Source organism: Schistocerca gregaria, chromosome 1 (genome assembly GCF_023897955.1).
Source record: "Schistocerca gregaria isolate iqSchGreg1 chromosome 1, iqSchGreg1.2, whole genome shotgun sequence".
NCBI classification, from domain to species: Eukaryota; Metazoa; Arthropoda; class Insecta; order Orthoptera; family Acrididae; genus Schistocerca; species Schistocerca gregaria.
The window spans coordinates 501,697,735-501,719,235 of NC_064920.1; the positions used below are offsets into that span (position 1 = coordinate 501,697,735).

The 21,501-nt window shown below is 40.0% G+C and overlaps 1 protein-coding gene across 3 annotated transcripts in view; it reads left to right on the forward strand.

Moving 5' to 3' along the window:
• LOC126354066 (ATP-dependent helicase brm-like) overlaps positions 1 to 21,501 on the forward strand; it is a 203,153-nt gene that overhangs the window by 156,931 nt on the left and 24,721 nt on the right. For all 3 annotated transcript variants that reach the window (XM_050003445.1, XM_050003454.1, XM_050003438.1), the window contains exons 18-22: positions 8,883 to 9,071; positions 10,957 to 11,287; positions 13,648 to 13,878; positions 14,164 to 14,331; positions 14,494 to 14,604. In XM_050003445.1, coding sequence (XP_049859402.1) covers positions 8,883 to 9,071; positions 10,957 to 11,287; positions 13,648 to 13,878; positions 14,164 to 14,331; positions 14,494 to 14,604 — 1,030 coding nt within the window. The remainder of the gene's footprint in view (positions 1 to 8,882; positions 9,072 to 10,956; positions 11,288 to 13,647; positions 13,879 to 14,163; positions 14,332 to 14,493; positions 14,605 to 21,501) is intronic.

A 21,501-nucleotide genomic window follows, 5' to 3' on the forward strand; every position in this document is an offset into this window, starting at 1 on the left:
TTAGATTGGAAAACTTTCCCTCGATCCGTAATTAACAACCTTTGGGCACCGTGTTTTAATACAATGTCTTCCACAATGAATTTGACTACCGTGAGTGCTTCGGCTGTTTTCACAGCTTCTGTAATGGCATAGCGTGTCAGATAATCAGTGCAAATGATAATCCATCTATTGACACTAGCAGACTTTGGATATTGTCCGAGTAGGTCAATCCCAACACGCTGGAAAGGCGTTTCGGCTGCTGGAATTGGTATGATTTGGCCTGGTGGTTTCTGAGGGACTGCCTTTCTCCTCTAGCACTCTTGACAATGCGTCACATAGTGACAGACACTCCTAAATAAACTTGGTCAGAATTTTTTTTTACGGATTCTTTCATATGTATTAATAGATCCTAAGGGTCCGGCCTCAGGTGTGTCGTGGAATTTCTGTAGAACATCTAAGCACATATGGTTAGGAATCACTGGTAGCCAACTCTTTCCAAATGGATCAAAGTTTTTCTTGCAAAGTAAACCATTAACTACCTTAAATTGTGCTTTCACATCCTCTGACCAATTTAAGACAAGCATAATTTGAGATATCTTGGTGTCCTTCTTCTGCTCAGCAGAGAGATCCTGGAGAGCAGCGAAACAGTTGCTATCATCATCAATGTCTTGATGGTCTTGCACAGGGTTTCTTGAAAGACAGTCGGCATCTTAATGTTTTCTTCCAGTTTTGTACACTATGGTAATGTCATACTCTTGAAGACGTAGTGCCCACCCAGCAAGTCGTCCTGTTGGATCCTTAAGACCTGTCAGCCAACAAAGTGAATGATGGTCTGTAACAACTATGAATGGCCTTCCATAGAGATACTGTCGAAATTTGCACGTGGCCCAGATCACAGCAAGACATTTTCTTTCTGTAGTTGAGTAGTTTCTCTCCGCTTTTGTAAGTGTCCTAGAGGCATAGGCTATAACCTTCTCTTTTCCATCCGAAATTTGCTCCAGAACAGCACCGATCCCATACCCACTGGCATATGTGTGTAGTTCTGTAGGTGGTCTCTCATCATACAGTACAGGGTCAATCGTCAGAGATTTTCACAGGACATTGAAAGAATCTTGTTGAGTACCACCCCAGATACATTTAGCATCAGCTTCTAACAACACTTGGAGTGGCCTGGCTTTTATACAAAAGTCTTTGATAAAACAATAGTAATAAGAACATAATCCGAGGTAGCTTTTCACATCTATAATACTTGTAGGAATAGGAAATTCCATTATAGATCTCACCTTTTCTGGGTCTGGCCGCACACCTTCGTTTGACACAAGCTGTCCAAGTATTGTGATTTCTTTTGCTGCAGAGAGACACTTTCTTGGATTAAGTTTCAGTCCACCTTGTTGGAGACACTTAAGAATGGCCCTCAGTCTTTTTATAAGTTCATCAGATGTCTCTTAGAACACTATAATGTCATAAAATAACAAAGACACATCGTCCACTTCAGGTGATGTAGAAGATTATCCATCATCCGTTCAAAAGTTGCTGGTGCATTACACAAACCAAATGGCATTACCTTAAACTCATACAGGCCCACAGGGGTGATGAATGCAGTTTTCTCACGATCAGCCTCATCTATTTCGATTTGCCATTATCCAGAGTACATGTCCATGGTTGAGAAAAACTTGAGAGTCTAGTGTACCATCAATTCGTGGAAGGGGTTAAATGAGTTATCTTATTAAGCTTCCTGTAATCAACACAAAAGCACCAACTGACATCCTTCTTCCTGACGTGGGCCACTGGTGACGACCATGGGCTCTGTAATGGCTGAATGATGTCATTCTTCATCATTTTCTCTACCTCGTTGTGAATTATTCGACGCTCCGTTACTGACACACAGTGTGCTCTCTTGCTTATTGGTTGATGGTCTCTAGTGCTTATCCGGTGCTTCACCGTCAATTTGTCTAATTTGCACTTCACCTTGGATTGAAGCATTCAGAGAACTCTTAAAGAATGGCAAGTAGCTTCTTCTGTTGTTCCTAAGTGATATCTGGTGATAGTCAAGCTAGAAGATCTTGTGTCTCATAGTGGTAGCACTAATTTCGCCCACAGACTCGGCATGGGAGGTTTGTATAAGGCTCAGCTGTTCTTCTATTAATGGCTCAGCATTTGCTACGCACATGCGTCTTGGAAGGATCTGTGGTTCTTGGTGACAGTTAACTATCCACAACAGACAACAGAGGCTGGGATGACCAAGTTTTCCTTCAGTCGTGTGCCTCTCTTACATTCCACTACAAGACCCGTGGGTTGATGCATGGCACGACACGTGACAGTTACCTTTCTAGCGCTGACTGCAGGAATGATCACTTCATCCAGCACACATAGTCTCCACACACTCGGATGCGCATCTTCCTGTCCACAGTATCTCATCTTGTCTAGCATAATCTTTGAGCGACCACAATCTTTAATTGCCTGAGAAGCTTTCAAAAAGTCCCATTCGAGAATGACTTCATGATTACATTTGTGTAAGACGATGAATTTTAAGGGCTGTGTATAACCACGTATACCCACACGAATGATACATCTTTCTGTAGGTTTTACATATTTCCCATTAGCCACATTCAGCAGAGATGTTTTGCTGCCAACGAATACAATTTTCTGCAACTGGCGACAGTACTTCTCCAAAATGACTGAATAAGATGCTGCAGAGCCCACAAGAGCTTGGGCTGGTTGGCCACCCATGAGGATATCGACATAGTTTCCTATCATTTTTGTAGTGATCGACGGCGGAGGATTTTTCTCTTTGGCGGCCTCACCTCCAAAGAAGGTTGCACCCTTTAGTTTTCCAGGTTGCAGTGGTCAGGTGATCAGCTGGAGATTCTAAACAGTGATGGAGACCTTGATCGGTGTGTTGGGTAGCGTCCTCTTCAGCGGCTAGCTTGCAGCGATGGTGACCTGCATTGGCCTGCACCCACATCTTCAAATGGCTCTGAGCACTATGGGACTTAACATCTGAGGTCATTAGTTCCCTAGAACTTAGAACTACTTAAACCTAACTAACCTAATGACATCACACACATCCATGCCCGAGGCAGGATTCGAACCTGCGGCCACCGCAGCCGGCACCCACATCTTCTTGTTGATCTTTGTCATCCTGGAGTTGGCGTTGGCTAAGATTGGTCAGCTGTATTCTGGTACGGGCATCATCAGATATCCACCGCCTTCCTCGACAATAGCACACCACATATCCTGCTCATCCACAGTGGAAATATACTGGTTGGTTATCCTGGATCCTCCAGACACCTGTCTTCCTTGGTGCCCAAACAGGTTCCTTATGCGGCATTGTAGGAACCTAACTCTGCATGGGTGTAGACTTTTTCACTGTTTTAAAGGGAAATTAATGATGAGAGATTGGGTTCAATGTCTGTTTCACTTCCTCCCTTATGACCTCTTGAAGTGTCTCGGTGTTTTGCTTGCCATGCAATCCAAGTGCCTTCTGAACTTCCTCTCTCACTATCTGATGAAGAACACTTGTGAAATCAGTTTCTTCCTCCATCACAGACATTGATATGACATTTGGATGCCATTCAAACTTCTTGCATCTAATTCTTTTTTGATGCATTGTCTCGATATACTGGCACCATTTTATGAAGTCATCTGCTGTCGAAACCTCCTTCAGGAGTAGGGCTCAATACGTGTCCTCAGCAACACCCTTCATGAGATGTGCAACCTTATCTTCCTCCTTCATTCTAGGATCCACCATTTTACACAGCTCCTAGACGTCTGGAATGTAGGATGCTGTAGTTTCTCCTGGATGCTGTGCCCTGCACTTTAATTTATCTTCAGCCTTGCCCTTCTGTCATTGTGTATCGCCGAAATACTTGCGCAGCTCCGCCTGGAATACTTCCCAGCTTGTGAACTTCTCCTCGTTGTTCTCATACCATTGCTTGGCAGTGCCCTCCAAGTAGAAAAATACGTTAGCCAAACACACGGTGTCATCCCATTTGTTAAATTTGCCTATATGCTCATATACCTTCAGCCACTTGTTTCGATCTTGGCCATTGTCACCAGAGAACCCGGAAGGGTGTCTCATGTGGTGGCACACAGTTGCTGTCGTCATAGTGTCCTCCTCTTCTTTTTCTTCTTCTTCTTCTTCTTCTTCTTCTTCTTCTTCTTTCTCTGACAGATTGTGATCTCTTGAATATGGCTCGAACTTGGGTTTCTGGCAGCTCTGTCATGGCCTGATGGGAACCACTGTGTTGTCCATAATGTGGCCTATCACAATTTCCAATACCTGGCACCTCCACTAGAATAATGTCACATTGAAGAAGGTGTAATTAGATTAATGATGAACACTAACTTCATTTAACGAAGGTTTATTCACCACTTGCACATACAAGAGCGGGGGGCGAACTGCCTCCGGCCAGAACACATACAGCATATATACAACTACATAACATTCCAGTACAGTGATTCTTGACATTTGTGGATACTTCTAGAATGTACTCAAACCACGTATATAAATTAAAATTTTACAGTCCATGTGAGTTTTGCACTCACGGCCCTCGATGCAATGGTTTAGTATAATAACCACTACACCACGGTGCTACTCAGCTTCTTCTGCGACAATATTGCTGAACGCGCAAACTTATGTCGACTTAGGATCTGCAGCATTGTCTCCTGTTACTCGATGGTTGGTGAATTACAACAAGCAGCATATTCCTTCCGTGATTTCTGCACCTGCACCTCCTTTCCACCCAATTATAGTGGCAAGGCAGAACGTCTGTTCCACATGTTCAAAGTACAAATTAACAAGTATGTCACAGACTCTTCTATAGAGGACGCTTTGACACACTTCTTGAGTTCCTACAGGTTTACGCCGGCAGGGAATCGGAGTCCGGCTGAGATGCTTCATGGCCATCAACCCTGCACTCTCCTCCACTGCTCATGCTGTCTTACCAATGTCCATTGACACACTCCTTGTTGTGATATGTTCCTGATTCTGTGGTCTGGACATGGGGGTTTGGCCACCAACTAAAATGGATTCTGGCCATAGTCTACAGTTTGAACTGCCGCCACCTCAGTATGGCGCCACTGGTGATATGCTGGTGACATGGCATCTTGTTAGCTGCATCTTTATGTCACAGCGAGAGCTGCGAGTCCGCTGCAGCTGTCTCTGCCTCCTCCCTAAGCACCAGTCCAGGTCTTGCAGAGCATCCCTGCTGCGCGGACAGACTTGCCCTCCTTGTGGATGTCACCACCTCTTGCCTCTCCTCTGGGGGGTGGTGCCTTGACGCCTGCTACTGGCCCTTCCCACAAGGCATTGCCACTGTCTGCACTTCCACTGCTGGCTGGCCCAGTGCTGTTGGGTTTCTCGGTACCGGCATCCCTGGCGCCTTCGCTGGAACAGCTGGCACCTTTGCCATCAGCACAGTCCCGCTACTTTGAGGTGGTGGATGTAGATGGTTCATGTGCCCTCATTGTCCAGTCTCTCTTCTGTTACTTGCCCAGCATCTTCTCCCACCACCACCATCATCATCTGCAGTGCTTGCTGCAGATGCCATTGATGTGTCAACAGTTGCCTTATGCCTGTACAGAATAGTGTCCTCCTTTCCCCAAGAGGGGTTGACAGGGGGGGCGGGGGGTGCTATAACCCTGTACATCATAGTTGGATAATCGCTGCAGACGTGGCTGCCAACACATTACATTTGAACAGTCCACCGTTGGCATCAGCCCAGGCCGGCCACCAAAGGCCTCTCGCGATATGTGCACATGGCATAGCACCCTCTGCATCGTCCACTGGAGCCCTTCCCTATATAAGGACAGAGCGGCAGGTGATTGTCGTCAGATGTATCCTACTGCCAACTGTACAGTTTGTATGTTTGTGGGCACTTGAATGTGAAACAATAAACTCTTATTCTTCATGGCTAAACTATTAAAACTATTAACTTGTGTCTTACATTACAACGTAAATAATATACTTTGTGTTGTTATTCAAGGAACGGAATTTATTGATATCAGATGGGATTGAAAGCTTCTTTAATACATTTTCTTACAATGATATTTATAATCATTAAATTATTACTAAATTTCTGTTACCTTCAGTGCGGTGACAGGTATTATCAACGTAATTGGCGTTAGATGTACATTTTTTATGTAGAGCCCACATTGTTAGTGAAGTAATATTTAATTTAGAGTTTGTGACTTTTAGAGACTACAGTGGCCAATCCACATGAAGTACAAGCCAAAAGACTTCACTTACACCATGAAATAACTTCCTTGTTACTAGAGGGAGCTTTAGGTCATAAAGATTGTAGTGGAAGACTGAGATTGGAATATATCCAACAAATAATTTAGGTTCTTGAGTGCAAGTGCCACTTTGAAATCAAGAGGATGGCACAGGAAAGTATTTCATGGTGGGCTCCATCAAGTCAGTCCACACTTACATGCAACAAAATATGCTGACACAGCAAATTTATGCCATTGTAACAATAAAAAGTGTGACCTACTTCTAAGATTTGCGGCTGAAAATCTAACTATGTGTAATTAACATTCCTAATAATTGCTCCTAAAGCCTCAAATCCAAAATAATGTTCCATGGCACTTCAACTCCTGAGTCATAATTTTTAAGAACTCCAAGTTCTTTGTGAATTAATCCAAACACTATGTTTCAGGTCAGTTGCAAGTGAGATACCACAAATGTAAGCAGTATGTTGTTGATTCAATTGATAGTAAACAAGGTTAGTTTCCCGTAACAGTTACAGATCTGGAAGCATGCTCTTCTCATTGAATCACCATGTCACGGGCTAGGAAACTTTCCATTCATGGAGAGTGGCAAAAGATAAACATATTTGAAACACTAGTTTATGCTGAAGCAATGACATTGAGACAAAATTCACAACCATATCAAGGTATTGCTGTTGATTCCTCTGAAACACAGTATTGTAGCTTGAGGAAGGATTAGTTTGTTTGAGGGCTTAACAGATTTCAAAGGGTAAGGTTCATATGATGAATATGTGATGTACATTAAGGGCAGGCTTTCATATTTTCAGAGTAACCCAACAGATACAATGTTTGGTACCAAAATATATGTAAAAACACGCTCTTCAGATAATGGTTACTGTTACAATTCCAAAATACACTGAAGAGCCAAAAAAAACTGGTACACCCGCCCAATATCATGTAGGGCCCCTGCCAGCAAGCAGACGTGCCGCAGCACGACATGGCATGGACTGACTAATGTCTGAAGTAGTGCTGGGGGTGAATTAACACCATGAATCCTGCAGGGCTGTTCATAAATCTGTAATAGTACGATACAGTGGAGGTCTCTTCTCAACAGTATGTTGCAAGGCATCCCAGATATGATCAATAATGTTCATGTCTGGGGGCTTTGGTGGCCAGCAGAACTGTTTAAACTAAGAAGAGTGTTCCTGGAGCCACTCTGTAGCAATTCTTAGACATGTGGGGTGTTACAGTGTCCTGCTGGAATTGTCTAAGTCCTTCGGAATGCACAATGGACATGAATTGAATGGATCCAGGTGATCAGACAGGATGTTTGCATGCATGTCACCTGTCAGAGCTGTATCTAGATGTATCACAGGTTCCATATCACTCCAGCTGCACATGTTCCACACCGTTACACAGTCTCCACCAACTTGAACAGTTCCCTGCTGACATGCTGGGTCAATGGATTCATGAGGTTGTCATTATATCTATACATGTTCATCTGCTCGATACAATTTGAAATGAGACTCACCTGACCATGTAACATGTTTCCAATCATCAAAAGTCCAATGGTGGTGTTGGCGTGTCCAGGCAAGGCACAAAGCTTCATATCATGCAGTCATCAAGGATACACGAGTGCACTTTCAGCTCCAAAAGCCCACATCGATGATGTTTAGTTGAATGGTTCACATGCTGACACTTGTTGATGGCCCAGCATTGAAATCTGCCGCAATTTGAAAAAGTGTTTCACTTCTGTCGCATTGAATGATTCTCTTCAGTCATCATTGGTCCTATTTGTCAGGATCTTTTTCCAGCCGCAGTGAAGTCCGAGATTTGACGTTTAACTGTATTCCTGATATTCATGGTACACTCATAAAATAATCGCATGGGAAAATCCCCACTTAATCGCTACCTCGGAGATGCTGTGTCTCATCACTCATGCACCGACTATAACACCACGTTCAAACTCATTTAAACCTTGCTAATCTACCATTGTAACAACAGTAACAAATCTAACAACTGTGCCAGACAGTTGTCGCCTTATATAGGAGTTCCCGACCACAGCGCTGTATTCTTTCTGTTCACATATCTCTGTACTTGAATACGCGTGCCGATACCAGTTTATTTGGCACTTCAGTGTAAATGCAGGAAACAGTCAAGAAATTTATGTTGTCACCAAATTTCTGGTAAGTGAAAGCCTTGCACTGGCAGTGTTTGGACAATTAGCATACTTTAGGTCTTGTGAATTGTGTTCCAGAGCTTGAGAACGTGTGAGAAGTCATTAAAAAAATTTCAGCTGCCTTGCAATGGAAAGTTTCTTCTTCCTCAAGAAGCCATCAAAGTACATAGCTTTGCTCACTGTCATGGACAAATCTATATTCATACCTTGTTAAATACATCCCATCAGCATGTTTAAACATTGATACTATTTCGTAAGTAGTTTCACGTCACCCAGTGAAACTCTGAAATGTTGGCTATGTCTGTAATTAGCTTGTTTCATTTAGGCTGTAGCATTGCCACAATGGAGAATAACACCTCTGTGTAACTTCTTGCGTCAGTTATCTGCAATAACTTCAGTATTTGGGGCTAAAAATTAACATTAATAATTTATTTTTGGCATAAACTTGAGTTTTTTTTTTGTATGTGGGGTTCAGAGTTAACTATTTTATTTCTCTGTACATTTATTACAGTCATATGCAAAACAAAGGTGTTTTGCTTACTGATGGATCAGAAAAGGGAAAGCAAGGTCGAGGTGGAGCCAAGGCTTTACTTAACATCATCATGCAGTTAAGAAAATTATGCAATCATCCATTCATGTTCCAGCATATTGAGAAAGCCTATTGTGATCATATTGGATATCAGGGAACCGTTGTTACTGGGTAAGTAAGCACAGAGATAACAGAGACCTGAATGTGAGACACCTATTTTTATAAAATTCGCTTTTTTTTATGAAATTATATTTTCTTTCTTTCTTCTTCTTTTCCATGTGTATGTGTGTGTAAAAGATTTAATGTACAAATTTAAAAGATTGTCATGCTGTTTGCTTGAAGGTTAAGCCTTAGTGCTTTGAAATTGACAGTTAAAAAAAGTTGAGATTGAAGAGCTTTTTGATTGGAATGTATGCTTTTGCAAGAATTTCTAGCTTTTTCCCCAAAATGGTCTTCGCTTTTTTTTTCTTCTTTCTGCTTTTTTAAGCTTCTGATTGCTTCTGCTGAGGAGTATTTTCCCACTGGCGAACTAAGTACTTATGTGGTTTAAGGTGCTTCCTGATATTATTTTTCTTTTCCTATCCAATTTGATAATTAGAAAATATTACTTTCAACCTTTTGTGATCATTCATAGCCAAGCAACCCATACTTGACACCACTACAGGTAGAATTGATAAGGTACTTAGTGTAGAAGTAGGACTGAAAATAATGTTATTCACACGTTAGCAAAATAATTTTGATGGGGTGGAAATACATTGACAAATTTTGTTGTTCCATCACTATAGTGCAGGATGCGGCCACTATAAACTACTATTCAACCAGGAGCATGAACAAATTAGAATTGTGACCATCAGAGTGGAATGGAGTCATGTTGGGAAAGAAGCCCTGCCTCATTCTTGGAGGTCACCAGCCTACACCTTTGTTCTTTGTTCTGCGTTTCCGCAAAAGCTGACCGGACATGTAGTCATAGGGATCACTGATACCTTCTGGTGTTTGAGGTTCATAATCAGACTCCATGATGGACCAGGATTAGTCTTTTGACTCATTGCAAAATAAGGAAAGAGAAACAATGAGCAACACCTGGCACCTAAAACTATCATGTTAAAAGTGTCCATATTATACCAGCTTTTTGAACAGCAGGCAAATGTGCCCGTTTCTTTGTTCTAACATGGTAAGTCCCATGACTGGGTACTAAGTTGAATATGCTGTGTGTATCTTACACAGAGTATTCAGATCCCCATAGTTCGCGTGGCACCAGAGCATTGATTGCCCTGATACATCATACTGTTCGTGCATTTTTCATTTCTCAAACACATTTTCATGCACATTATCTTTACAGTTCGGGCTTTGCCAGAAGATATGAAATGGCAATAACCGAAAAGTGGTTACTCTTTTGATATTTATGTACAGAAAATAAGCTCTTCCATAGATACTCTTGTTAAAGCTCGCTATGAAATAGCATCTATTAGTTAATTTTGTATTTTCATGTTTTTAGACGAATTTGCCGATCGCGGTGGTCTAACGGTTCAGGCGCTCAGTCCGGAACCACGCGACTGCTACGGTCGCAGGTTCGAATCCTGCCTCGGGCATGTCCTTAGGTTAGTTAGGTTTAAGTAGTTCCAAGTTCTAGCGGACTTATGACCACAGATGTTAATTCCCATACTGCTCAGAGCCATTTGAATCATTTGAGACGAATTTGTGTCTATATTTGCATATATTTGCAAAGTGCCCACAGATAACATTTTTTCAGTTTAGTCTGTCACTAATATAACATTTTTTAAGCTTACTGACCTACTGCATCTCCTTTGATCTGTGGTTGAGCATAATTAGGAGATAACATGATGATTGCAAAATTCCTTTTTCTTTGACCGTTTCTTCTCTATGTTCATTCATAAAAAAACCAGGATTCAAAATCCTATGTATCCTTCTTTATGTGTTTCTCTGCTCTGCTGTTATTTATTGATTGTGAATTTGTTCCTTTTAGGTAACTAATATTAAGTTTATTTAAATTCTGATAATTATTGAGTATGAAACTTACATCACATCTGTAATCTAGGCCAGACCTGTACCGAGCATCTGGTAAATTTGAACTTCTTGACCGAATTCTTCCAAAGCTGAAGGCATCAAACCATCGTGTGCTGCTATTTTGTCAGATGACACAGCTTATGACAATAATGGAGGATTATTTGGGTTGGCGTGGCTTTCAGTACCTCAGACTGGATGGGACAACAAAAGCGGAAGAACGTGGTGAACTGCTGAGGAAATTTAATGCTCCAGAATCAGAATATTTTGTTTTCTTGTTGAGCACCAGAGCAGGTGGCCTTGGATTGAATCTACAATCAGCAGATACTGTCATTATCTTTGATTCTGATTGGAATCCTCATCAGGTCAGAATTTGTTTTATTTGGTTTCTTATCATTTTTGTGTTTTGTGTGCAACATGTGATACAACATTTCGTAATAGTATGTGAGTTTCGTTTAAAAATAAACAGAACTTGGTCATATTACTTTACTATTTTGCTATACAATTTGGCTGATTTTGTCTCCTTCAGAACTTTCTCTTATGGAATTGATATCCTACACTATTGGTAATTCCACTGTTGAAAGAAATTTGAAATACCTCTTGTAGGATGTGTGCAGAGATCTGAAAATGGTGTCCTTTTAGGCTGGTTTTCAAATGATTAAACAAGAATAAACCTTGCTATTATCGAACTGTTTGAATAGCAGATCTGTGGTATCGCAATTACCTCACTTATGGTGAAAAGCTGTCATATAACAGGTGCAAAATAAATGTGAATTTTGTTTTCATGAAACACTAAGGAGTTGATAAAACATATTTCAGCTATAGCCATCACCAGATCCTGTAATTGAGAAAAAAATTTAAAAACATTTACAGTTACCAGTTAACAATAAAGAATATTGTCCACCAAATTTAGAACTTTTGAAACAAAAGTTCAGTGTCAGTTAGCAGTAAAAACTTCACCAAAGTGAGATGTCAGCTGATAACTCTACTCAACAGCTTGCACAAACCCAAATGAAAGCTAAGAGGCAGCACGGCTGGGGAATACTTTGCTTTCATTTCTATCATCACATACATACAGATTGATATATGATGATTAAAACAGCAATTATTGCAAGTAAAAGTACAACAAATGACGTCAATGCTGTGAATACACAGTAATAAAATTATATTTTCAAATGACAGTAATACATACATGTGCAAACCTCATACATTTAACAAGTATTCATCCTATTTGCTTTATAATTAAGTATTGTGATTTGGAATCGATGCCATAGTGTAGGTCTGTCTATAACTGGCTGGGTAGGATAACTCAATGCATAAGCACACCAGCCTCAACAGGACCATGTCTAGAGCACTATGATGTTCAGACTAATTTTCAGACTGAGGACAGTTTCACTTTCTTAATCATGTATCATTCCTCTGTGCTAAACTTCTAACATGTGCAGTTGTAACCACAGAATAATTTCCATAATCATATCAGAATGTTACCCTTGAGCGGGTATGCTGATTTTCATAACTTGAGTGGGCTTGCTGTGTAATTTTTACACATGTAAAGGATAGCTGTCTTTACGTTACTGAGGTACACATGTACAAGCAAAATCACTATATTTAATCTTGGTGTAATTAAAAAATGATGAAATAAGTTTATATTAAATGAGCTAAATCACCGTTTATTTAAACAATAATAAAAAAAACTTTTATTGTATCACCCTCGTGCCACGTGCAAGCATTACCCTACAATAATGACCCACTCAGTGCATTAAATAGCGCAGGTGCATCAGATCCCAGCCAAACACTCATTCAGTAACTAATTTTCTCATAGACAACTGCCTCATTGTGGGATTGCGCTGCTAGCTCTTAATCTGGAGCATTTTTGTGCACAGATTGTAAATTTTTTCACAGCTAGCTTGCTGTTTATTTTATATTACTCGTGCTCACTTAAACATATGACAACGCAACTTATCACTGTTTTAGCTGAAGCAATAATGAAGGAATGGATATGGGCTCACAGTTGTAAAACAACAATTGAACGATAACAGACAATGTTATTTGTAGAATGAGATTTTCACTCTGCAGCGGAGTGTGCGCTGATATGAAACTTCCTGGCAGATTAAAACTGTGTGCCTGACCGAGACTCGAACTCGGGACCTTTGCCTTTCGCGGGCAAGTGCTCTACCATCTGAGCTACCGAAGCACGACTCACGCCCGGTACTCACAGCTTTACTTCTGCCAGTATCCGTCTCCTACCTTCCAAACTTTACAGAAGCTCTCCTGATAACTTAATTGTCACACTTCTACCTAACTAACCAACATAATGGTTTGTGATTGAATAGATTATAGCTGCAGAACACCAAAAAATTGTTTCCTTACTGGTATTATTCTAAATTTCTGCTAATCACTCATAGTATATTAATGTATACATAATTCACCAAGGGTTTTCATTTTTGCCCATTCACAAAATTTGCTGCAACTGTTTCTCCAAAGGCAATGAGACAGTGACATTTGTTTAGATTAATGCCAAACAACAGCTAAAGAAAGTCACTATTTAGTGCCTTATTGTATTAACACTGCCATCCAGAAATACAGTTCCATATTTCAACAAGCCTCATACACATTTTTTATAACTATTCCACCCAGTACATTTATAGTATGTCTTTCTCTTGGCTTGTTGCTAATCATGGTAATTTTATTGTTTCTGTTGTACCCATTTTCTGATTTTGTTTAGGATTTACAAGCCCAAGATCGAGCCCATAGAATTGGGCAGAAGAATGAAGTACGTGTGCTTCGTTTGATGACAGTAAATTCAGTAGAGGAACGTATTTTGGCAGCTGCTCGTTATAAGCTCAACATGGATGAGAAAGTTATACAAGCCGGAATGTTTGATCAGAAATCAACAGGCTCAGAAAGACAGCAGTTCCTAAAGACTATTCTACGACAAGATGAAGCAGATGATGAGGTTTGTTCAGTTTTCTGTGATTTATATGAGTTCTAGCACTGTTACATCAAGTATGCCTACTCTTTATTAATTAGTAATTCATCTAAGCCACAGCAGACAGATGCTTGTAATCTACACTAAGGTCACATGTATTATGGACCAAGCAGTACTCTCCAGGAAGTCATATCAGTTATAGTTTTTTTGTGCCTCATATTACAACGAAAATCATAGTGCAGTACTTAAATTTTTGTAGATAGAAAGAGAGCACATAATCACAAAACTTGACATATTATGGTGCATTTTCAGGAAGAAAATGAAGTTCCTGATGATGAAACTGTGAATCAGATGATAGCTCGAAGTGAAGCTGAATTTGATGTGTTCCAAAAGATGGATATAGAACGCAAGGCTGAAGAAGCAAAGCCTCGTCTCATGGGAGAGGAGGAGCTTCCTGCATGGCTGTTGAAAGATGATGAGGTTGAGTTAAAAAACATTATTTCATGAAATCTGATGGTAGCAGGATCATGGAGACCAACATGTTTTCTATTCAAAAAGTCACTTACTTTATTGCAATAATTTTACCAGCATGCATGCCACTTTTACAGTCTAAAATAAGTTTATTGCTTGCTGCAATTGCAGGGTGAGTGGTCTGGTGAGGAAGAGGAAGAGCAAAGAGTGTATGGCCGAGGTACACGTCAGCGCAAAGAGGTAGATTATTCAGATAGCCTCACTGACAAGGAATGGCTGAAGGTACTACTGTTTCTTTTAATTCTGCAAATTTCCTTTTTGTGAACAATTACAAGAATGTTAGTATTCCTTGGAAAAACTAGCTGGACGGTAATTCATTATATTTTTGTTAAAATATACCCAAACGGTAACCACAAACATGTGTTGTACCTTTGCCCTTGTTAGCATATAAGTGCATCTATTGCAAAATGAGTAGTAGGTGCTCCTGATTTTTGTGTGGTGTGACATGTGGTAACACAGATCAGGCTGTTTCAACTCTGTCCAATGAGTCATGAGCATCAGAGTACTTGCATATCATGCTCTGGGATCACATGCGTGCTAGGTTACCCACAAGACGGTTTGGTCATATCAAGATCTTGTTGCACTGGTTTATATTATACAGAACCACCTTGTCACATCAGAGGCCTTTTGTGAAAAATGGAAGCAATGTATGGTGACATACTTGCCATAGTGCAGTACAATGGGATGGCAGAAGAAAAGTTCTATACTTCTTTTCTGCGATTCAGAAGGAAATCTATATATTTATGGAAATGAAAGGAGAGGGTCAGCCATAATCATGGGATGAGAAATGGATGGCGGATTTCTTCTTCTTCTTCTTTTTTCCTGCAGTTACCACAAGGAACATTTCTGCGCTTACCAACAAAACATTTCACAACTTTTCCAGAGTTTTCAAGCCAAAATTTCGTGACTTGCATGCCATACAAATTGAAATTATTTATCATTACTTTACTAAAAGGCAAGTACTAAAGCATCACAAACTTGCAGCTACGAGGGTGTTTTGAAAAGTTCTCAGAATCACTACGAGAGGTCAGCACTACTGCGAAGAGTTGTTCACTTGATTTTCTTTGGACTGTTGCCTGTAAAAACGTGGCATGTCAGTGCTCTTGGAAGAGAGCTATGGCAGTGACGTGGCTCTATTGTTGTTCCCACATAGTGATTTGCAAAGAAGGAAAAAAACCGAGACTCGAGCAGTGATTAATACTTCGTAAAGAAAGGTATGAAAGCAAAGGACATTCATGCTGATTTCCAGAATACACTGGAGGACTCTGCTCCTTCATATTCACCTGTTGCCAAGTGGACAAATGAATTTAAATTTGATTGGGACAGATGAATTTAAATTTGGTTGGGAGAGATTAGATGATGGTATGCACAGTGGTTGGCCAAGATGTGTCAGTTCTCCAGAAATCATTGCAAAAGTGCACAAAATGGTCATGGAGGATCGCCAATTGAAAGTGCATGAAATTGCTCACACTTGTCGGATGTCATCTGAAAGGGTAAATAACATTTTAACTGAAGACAAAGATTCCAAGACTTACCAAGCGGGAAAGCGCCGGCAGACAGGCACAATGAACAAAACACACAAACACACACACAGAATTACTAGCTTTCGCAACCGATGGTTGCTTCTTCAGGAAGGAGAGGGAAAGACGAAAGGATGTGGGTTTTAAGGAAGAGGGTAAGGAGTCATTCCAATCCCGGGAGCGGAAAGACTTCCCTTAGGGGAAAAAAAAGGACAGGTGTACACTCGCGCGCACACACACACACACACACACACACACACACACACACACACACACACACACACACACACATATATCCATCCGCACATACACAGACACAAGCAGACATATTTCCATGTGGAAGTTTCTTTCTATTTTATTTACATCATTTTAACTGAAGAGTTAGAATTGAAAAAATTATGTGCAAGATTGGTGCCGCAACTCGTAACATGTGCCCGCACACATGTCCTGTTGCCATGGCAAAATTACATTAACTAAGATATGAATTGTTGCCACACTTGCCTTATTCTCCCGGTATGACTCCTTCAACTTCCATCTCTTCACAAAACTGAAAATTTTTCTTGGTGGACAAAGATTTGCTTCAAGCGAAGAATTGATAGCTGGAGTTTACAACGAATTTGCAGGCCTGGAGAAACTCATTTTTGAGATGGGATAAAGGCACTGGAACATCAATGGATCAAGTGCTTTAATCTACTAGGAGACTACATTGAAAAATAAAAAAAAGTTTCAGTGATGTAAGTACTTTTTTTTTTCTATTCCGTTCCAAGAACTTTTCAAACTACCCTCATATTATATCATGACATTCATGTAGAATAAATTCTCAATATGAAATAAAATGTTTAAATGGGATGCATGTCAGAGCATTTCCCTTGATATGGTTTGTAGAACCAATCTTTCCCATATAGTTTGTTTGACATTACCGCAGCAATTTCACATTTTGAAAAGAGGGAGGAGGTACCAAGAAAAAATCAAAATAAGAAGACTGGAGAAGGGAAATGACAGCTCTCCACCATATGGCAGTAGCACTGCAGCAGCCTCAAATGTCTGGCTACTAGTGTTAGTAGTGGAGCTTTCATTATTTACGAGGAAAAGGCAGTAGGTTTTGATCAGGAGATCATTATAAAATGCGATATTAGATAAAAACAATGCCAGACCACAGTGGAGGTAGGAGGTCCTAGGGACATGGAAGCTATCTACCTAAGAAGAGAGAGACATTGCTAAGAAGAGAGAGAGAGATTGGACCTGAATAGAAAATGGTAAAAAGTGGGGAGAGTACAAGGGAGGCAAAGCTGGAAGGAGGACTGGACTGGCACTAGCAGACTGTTTTGCCAGACTAAACAATGAGCTGGAGAGATAATTGTGACCCATATAGTTTAGAGAAGCTGGTGTAGTTCCAAGGATCATGATGTCTTGAATCTTTAACTACTGATGTCTGCTGTGTTGCGCTCAGAAACATGTTCTCCAGTTATGCAGTCAAATGTGCATGTGGTGACAGGTTGATGTTAGTTTTTCAGCCAAATGATCCACTGACAGCTCTTGGGCACAATTTGGAGTATCAGATGACACTTAGGATCAGTGCTTGTTAATTCAGTCTCAGTATGCACTGAGCTTACCCGGATGCTGGTTCCTGATTGAGGTAGAACATATCATGTATGTGCAAAAAGTTCAGAGATTGATTTTATTGGATGCTGGTTCCTGGTGGAGAGGGAACATATCCTGTATGTCCAAAAAGTCCAGAGATTGATTTTATTCCTGGTGTATAAGCAATGTCAATGCAGTAACTACAGAGGCACCTTGAATTAACAACAGTAAACAACAGATGTGCATTACAGCAGTCATTGTTAAGTCATGAACACCTTTTGCCCAATAAAACATAAGACAGCATTTTGCATGAACTCATTTTTGTTCCCAGTGTGGCACATTATAATCCTTTTTCCAGGACTGGACAATGTTTGAGTTCCTCCTTTCCAGCCATTCCACTTCTGAGCACTTCCTCTGTGACAATTGTATATATTTTCTGATACAAAAGCCATTTTTTTTTTTTTGTTCCTGCTAATAAAACTTTCTGGAATGATTTGCACCACACCATCTCTCATCACTATAATAAATAGTCTATCCAGTACTATCCAAGTGTCTTATTTCCTGCAAGAACTCACTTCTTTTATCTGCTACTTCATTATTCTGCATCAGCACAAGTTTTTTGTTGAACCTCGTGTATCTGAAACCCAATTTTTGAATAACATGCCAAAGGGTTGTTTCACTCTTCCATTTCAGTCTTCAACTTCTCCAACACAGCTGCACTGTTGGAAAGTGTTTTTCCAAATAGAAATTGTGGGTGGTGCAGGCTACACTCAAAATAAATACCTCAAGAAAATACTTCCAAGATATATGTAGGTATAACTAAATCTTTCCAATAATTTGTTGTAGTTATGGAACAGTAGAAAATGACAGAATAAATTACACCAAATTAAAGATTCTGATACACAGGAATAAAGTGGAAACTGGATTTTAAATCAGCAAAATGTCAAACACATTGTTGTGTGTTACCTTAAAGTATAACTCTTCTCCCTAAACTCGGATCATATACCAGGATGGATTCAGTCAATGAAATTCTCAAAATGTAATATGTGTGCTAGTTGACTCTGTATTTTCCAGATTATATTTAAGCTATTTCATTGTAATATAATTTTAATTACCAGTTTTTTTGTCCTGATTTGGCCTTACCAGAATTTATTTTGTTGACATACCATAAAGAGATGTACAAAAATATATGGCACTCGTCTGCATGTCATTTTCTCATGGTTATGTCCTATCTTTTTATCAAGTTGTAGAAGTATTTTCCTCCATTATTAGTTGCCAAACTTTTGAAAACAAGTTACATTTTATGCAGCGATCATAAGTGGGTGATTTTTTTTTTAATACACGTTATAGCTTATCATACTCTATAATTCATTCTTATCTTTTCAAGTGGGTGTGTTGGATGAGAAACACAGATCTGTATGTTGTTAATGCTAGAGAAAGAAACTAAATATGTAGTGTATAATGTACCTGTCGTTCATCTTTTCATGATATGTTTTACATATTTTAAGCTTTACTTTGGCAAATATTGCAGACTAAAGATTTGATATGTAAAATACATTTGTACTAGATGCAGCTTTACTGTATGATTAAATGATGATGGCATCCTCTTGGGTAAAATATTCCGGAGGTAAAATAGTCCCCCATTCGGATCTCAGGCCAGGGACTACTCAAGAGGATGTCGTTATCAGGAGAAAGAAAACTGGCGTTCTACAGATCGGAGCATGGAATGTCAGATCCCTTAATCGGGCAGGTAGGTTAGAAAATTTAAAAAGGGAAATGGACAGGTTAAAGTTAGTTATAGTGGGAATTGGTGAAGTTCACCCTGGAGATACTAAAAGGTATCTGATAGATTATATAATGGTAAGACAGAGATTTAGGAACCAGGTTTTAAATTGTAAGACATTTCCAGGGGCAGATGTTGACTCTGACCACAATCTATTGGTTATGACCTGTAGATTAAAACTGAAGAAACTGCAAAAAGGTGGGAATTTAAGGAGAAGGGACCTGGATAAACTGAAAGAACCAGAGGTTGTACAGAGTTTCAGGGAGAGCATAAGGGAACAATTGTCAGGAATGGGGGAAAGAAATACAGTAGAAGAAGAATGGGTAGCTTTGAGGGATGAAGTAGTGAAGGCAGCAGAGGATCAAGTAGGTAAAAAGACGAGGGCTAGTAGAAATCCTTGGGTAACAGAAGAAATATTGAATTTAATTGATGAAAGGAGAAAATATAAAACTGCAGTAAATGAAGCAGGCAAAAAGGAATACAAATGTCTCAAAAATGAGATCGACAGGAAGTGCAAAATGGCTAAGCACGGATAGCTAGAGGATAAATGTAAGGATGTAGAGGCTTATCTCACTAGGGGTAAGATAGATACAGCCTATAGGAAAATAAAGAGACCTTTGGAGAAAAGAGAACCACTTGTATGAATGTGAAGAGCTCAGATGGAAACCCAGTTCTAAGCAAAGAAGGGAAAGCAGAAAGGTGGAAGGAGTATATAGAGGGTCTATACTAGGGCGATGTACTTGAGGACAATATTATGGAAATGGAAGAGGATGTAGATAAAGATGAAATGGGAGATACGATACTGTGTGAAGAGTTTGACAGAGCACTGAAAGACCTGAGTCGAAACGAGGCCCCCGAAGTAGACAACATTCCATTGGAATTACTGACGGCCATGGGAGAGCCAGTCCTGACAAAACTCTACCATCTGTTGAGCAAGATGTATGAAACAGGCGAAATACCCTCAGACTTCAAGAAGAATATAATAATTCCAATCCCAAAAAAGCAGGTGTTGACAGATGTGAAAATTACCGAACAGTCAGTTTAATAAGCCATAGCTGCAAAATACTAATGCGAATTCTTTACAGACGAATGGAAAAACTGGTAGAAGCCGACATCGGGGAAGATCAGTTTGGATTCCGTAGAAATATTGGAACATGTGAGGCAATACTGACCTTACGACTTATTTTAGAAGAAAGATTAAGGAAAGGCAAACCTACGTTTCTAGCATTTGTAGACTTAGAGAAAGCTTTTGACAATGTTGACTGGAATACTCTCTTTCAAATTCTAAAGGTGGCAGAGGTAAAATACAGGGAGCGAAAGGCTATTTACAATTTGTACAGAAACCAGATGGCAGTTATAAGAGTCGAGGGGCATGAAAGGTAAGCAGTGGTTGGGAAGGGAGTGCGACAGGGTTGTAGCCTCTCCCCTATGTTATTCAATCTGTATATTGAGCAAGCAGTAAAGGAAACAAAAGAAAAATTCGGAGTAGGTATTAAAATCCATGGAGAAGAAATAAAAACTTTCAGGTTCACCGATGACATTGTAATTCTATCAGAGACAGCAAAGGACTTGGAAGAGCAGTTAAATGGAATGGACAGTGTCTTGAAAGGAGGATATAAGATGAACATCAACAAAAACAAAACAAGGATAATGGAATGTAGTCTAATTAAGTCGGGTGATGCTGAGGGAATTAGATTAGGAAATGAGACACTTAAAGTAGTAATAGAGTTTTGCTATTTGGGGAGCAAAATAACTGATGATGGTCGAAGTAGAGAGGATATAAAGTGTAGACTGGCAATGGCAAGGAAAGCGTTTCTGAAGAAGAGAAATTTGTTAACATCGAGTATAGATTTAAGTGTCAGGAAGTCTTTTCTGAAAGTATTTGTATGGAGTGTAGCCATGTGTGGAAGTGAAACATGGACGATAAATAGTTTAGACAAGAAAAGAATAGAAGCTTTCGAAATGTGGTGCTACAGAAGAATGCTGAAGATTAGATGGGTACATCACATAACTAATGAGGAAGTATTGAATAGGATTGGGGAGAAGAGAAGATCGTGGCACAACTTGAACAGAAGAAGGGGTCGGTTGGTAGGACATGTTCTGAGGCATCAAGGGATCACCAATTTAGTATTGGAGGGCAGCGTGGAGGGTAAAAATCATAGAGGGAGACCAAGAGATGAATACACAAAGCAGATTCAGATGGATGTATGTTGCAGTAGGTACTGGGAGATGAAG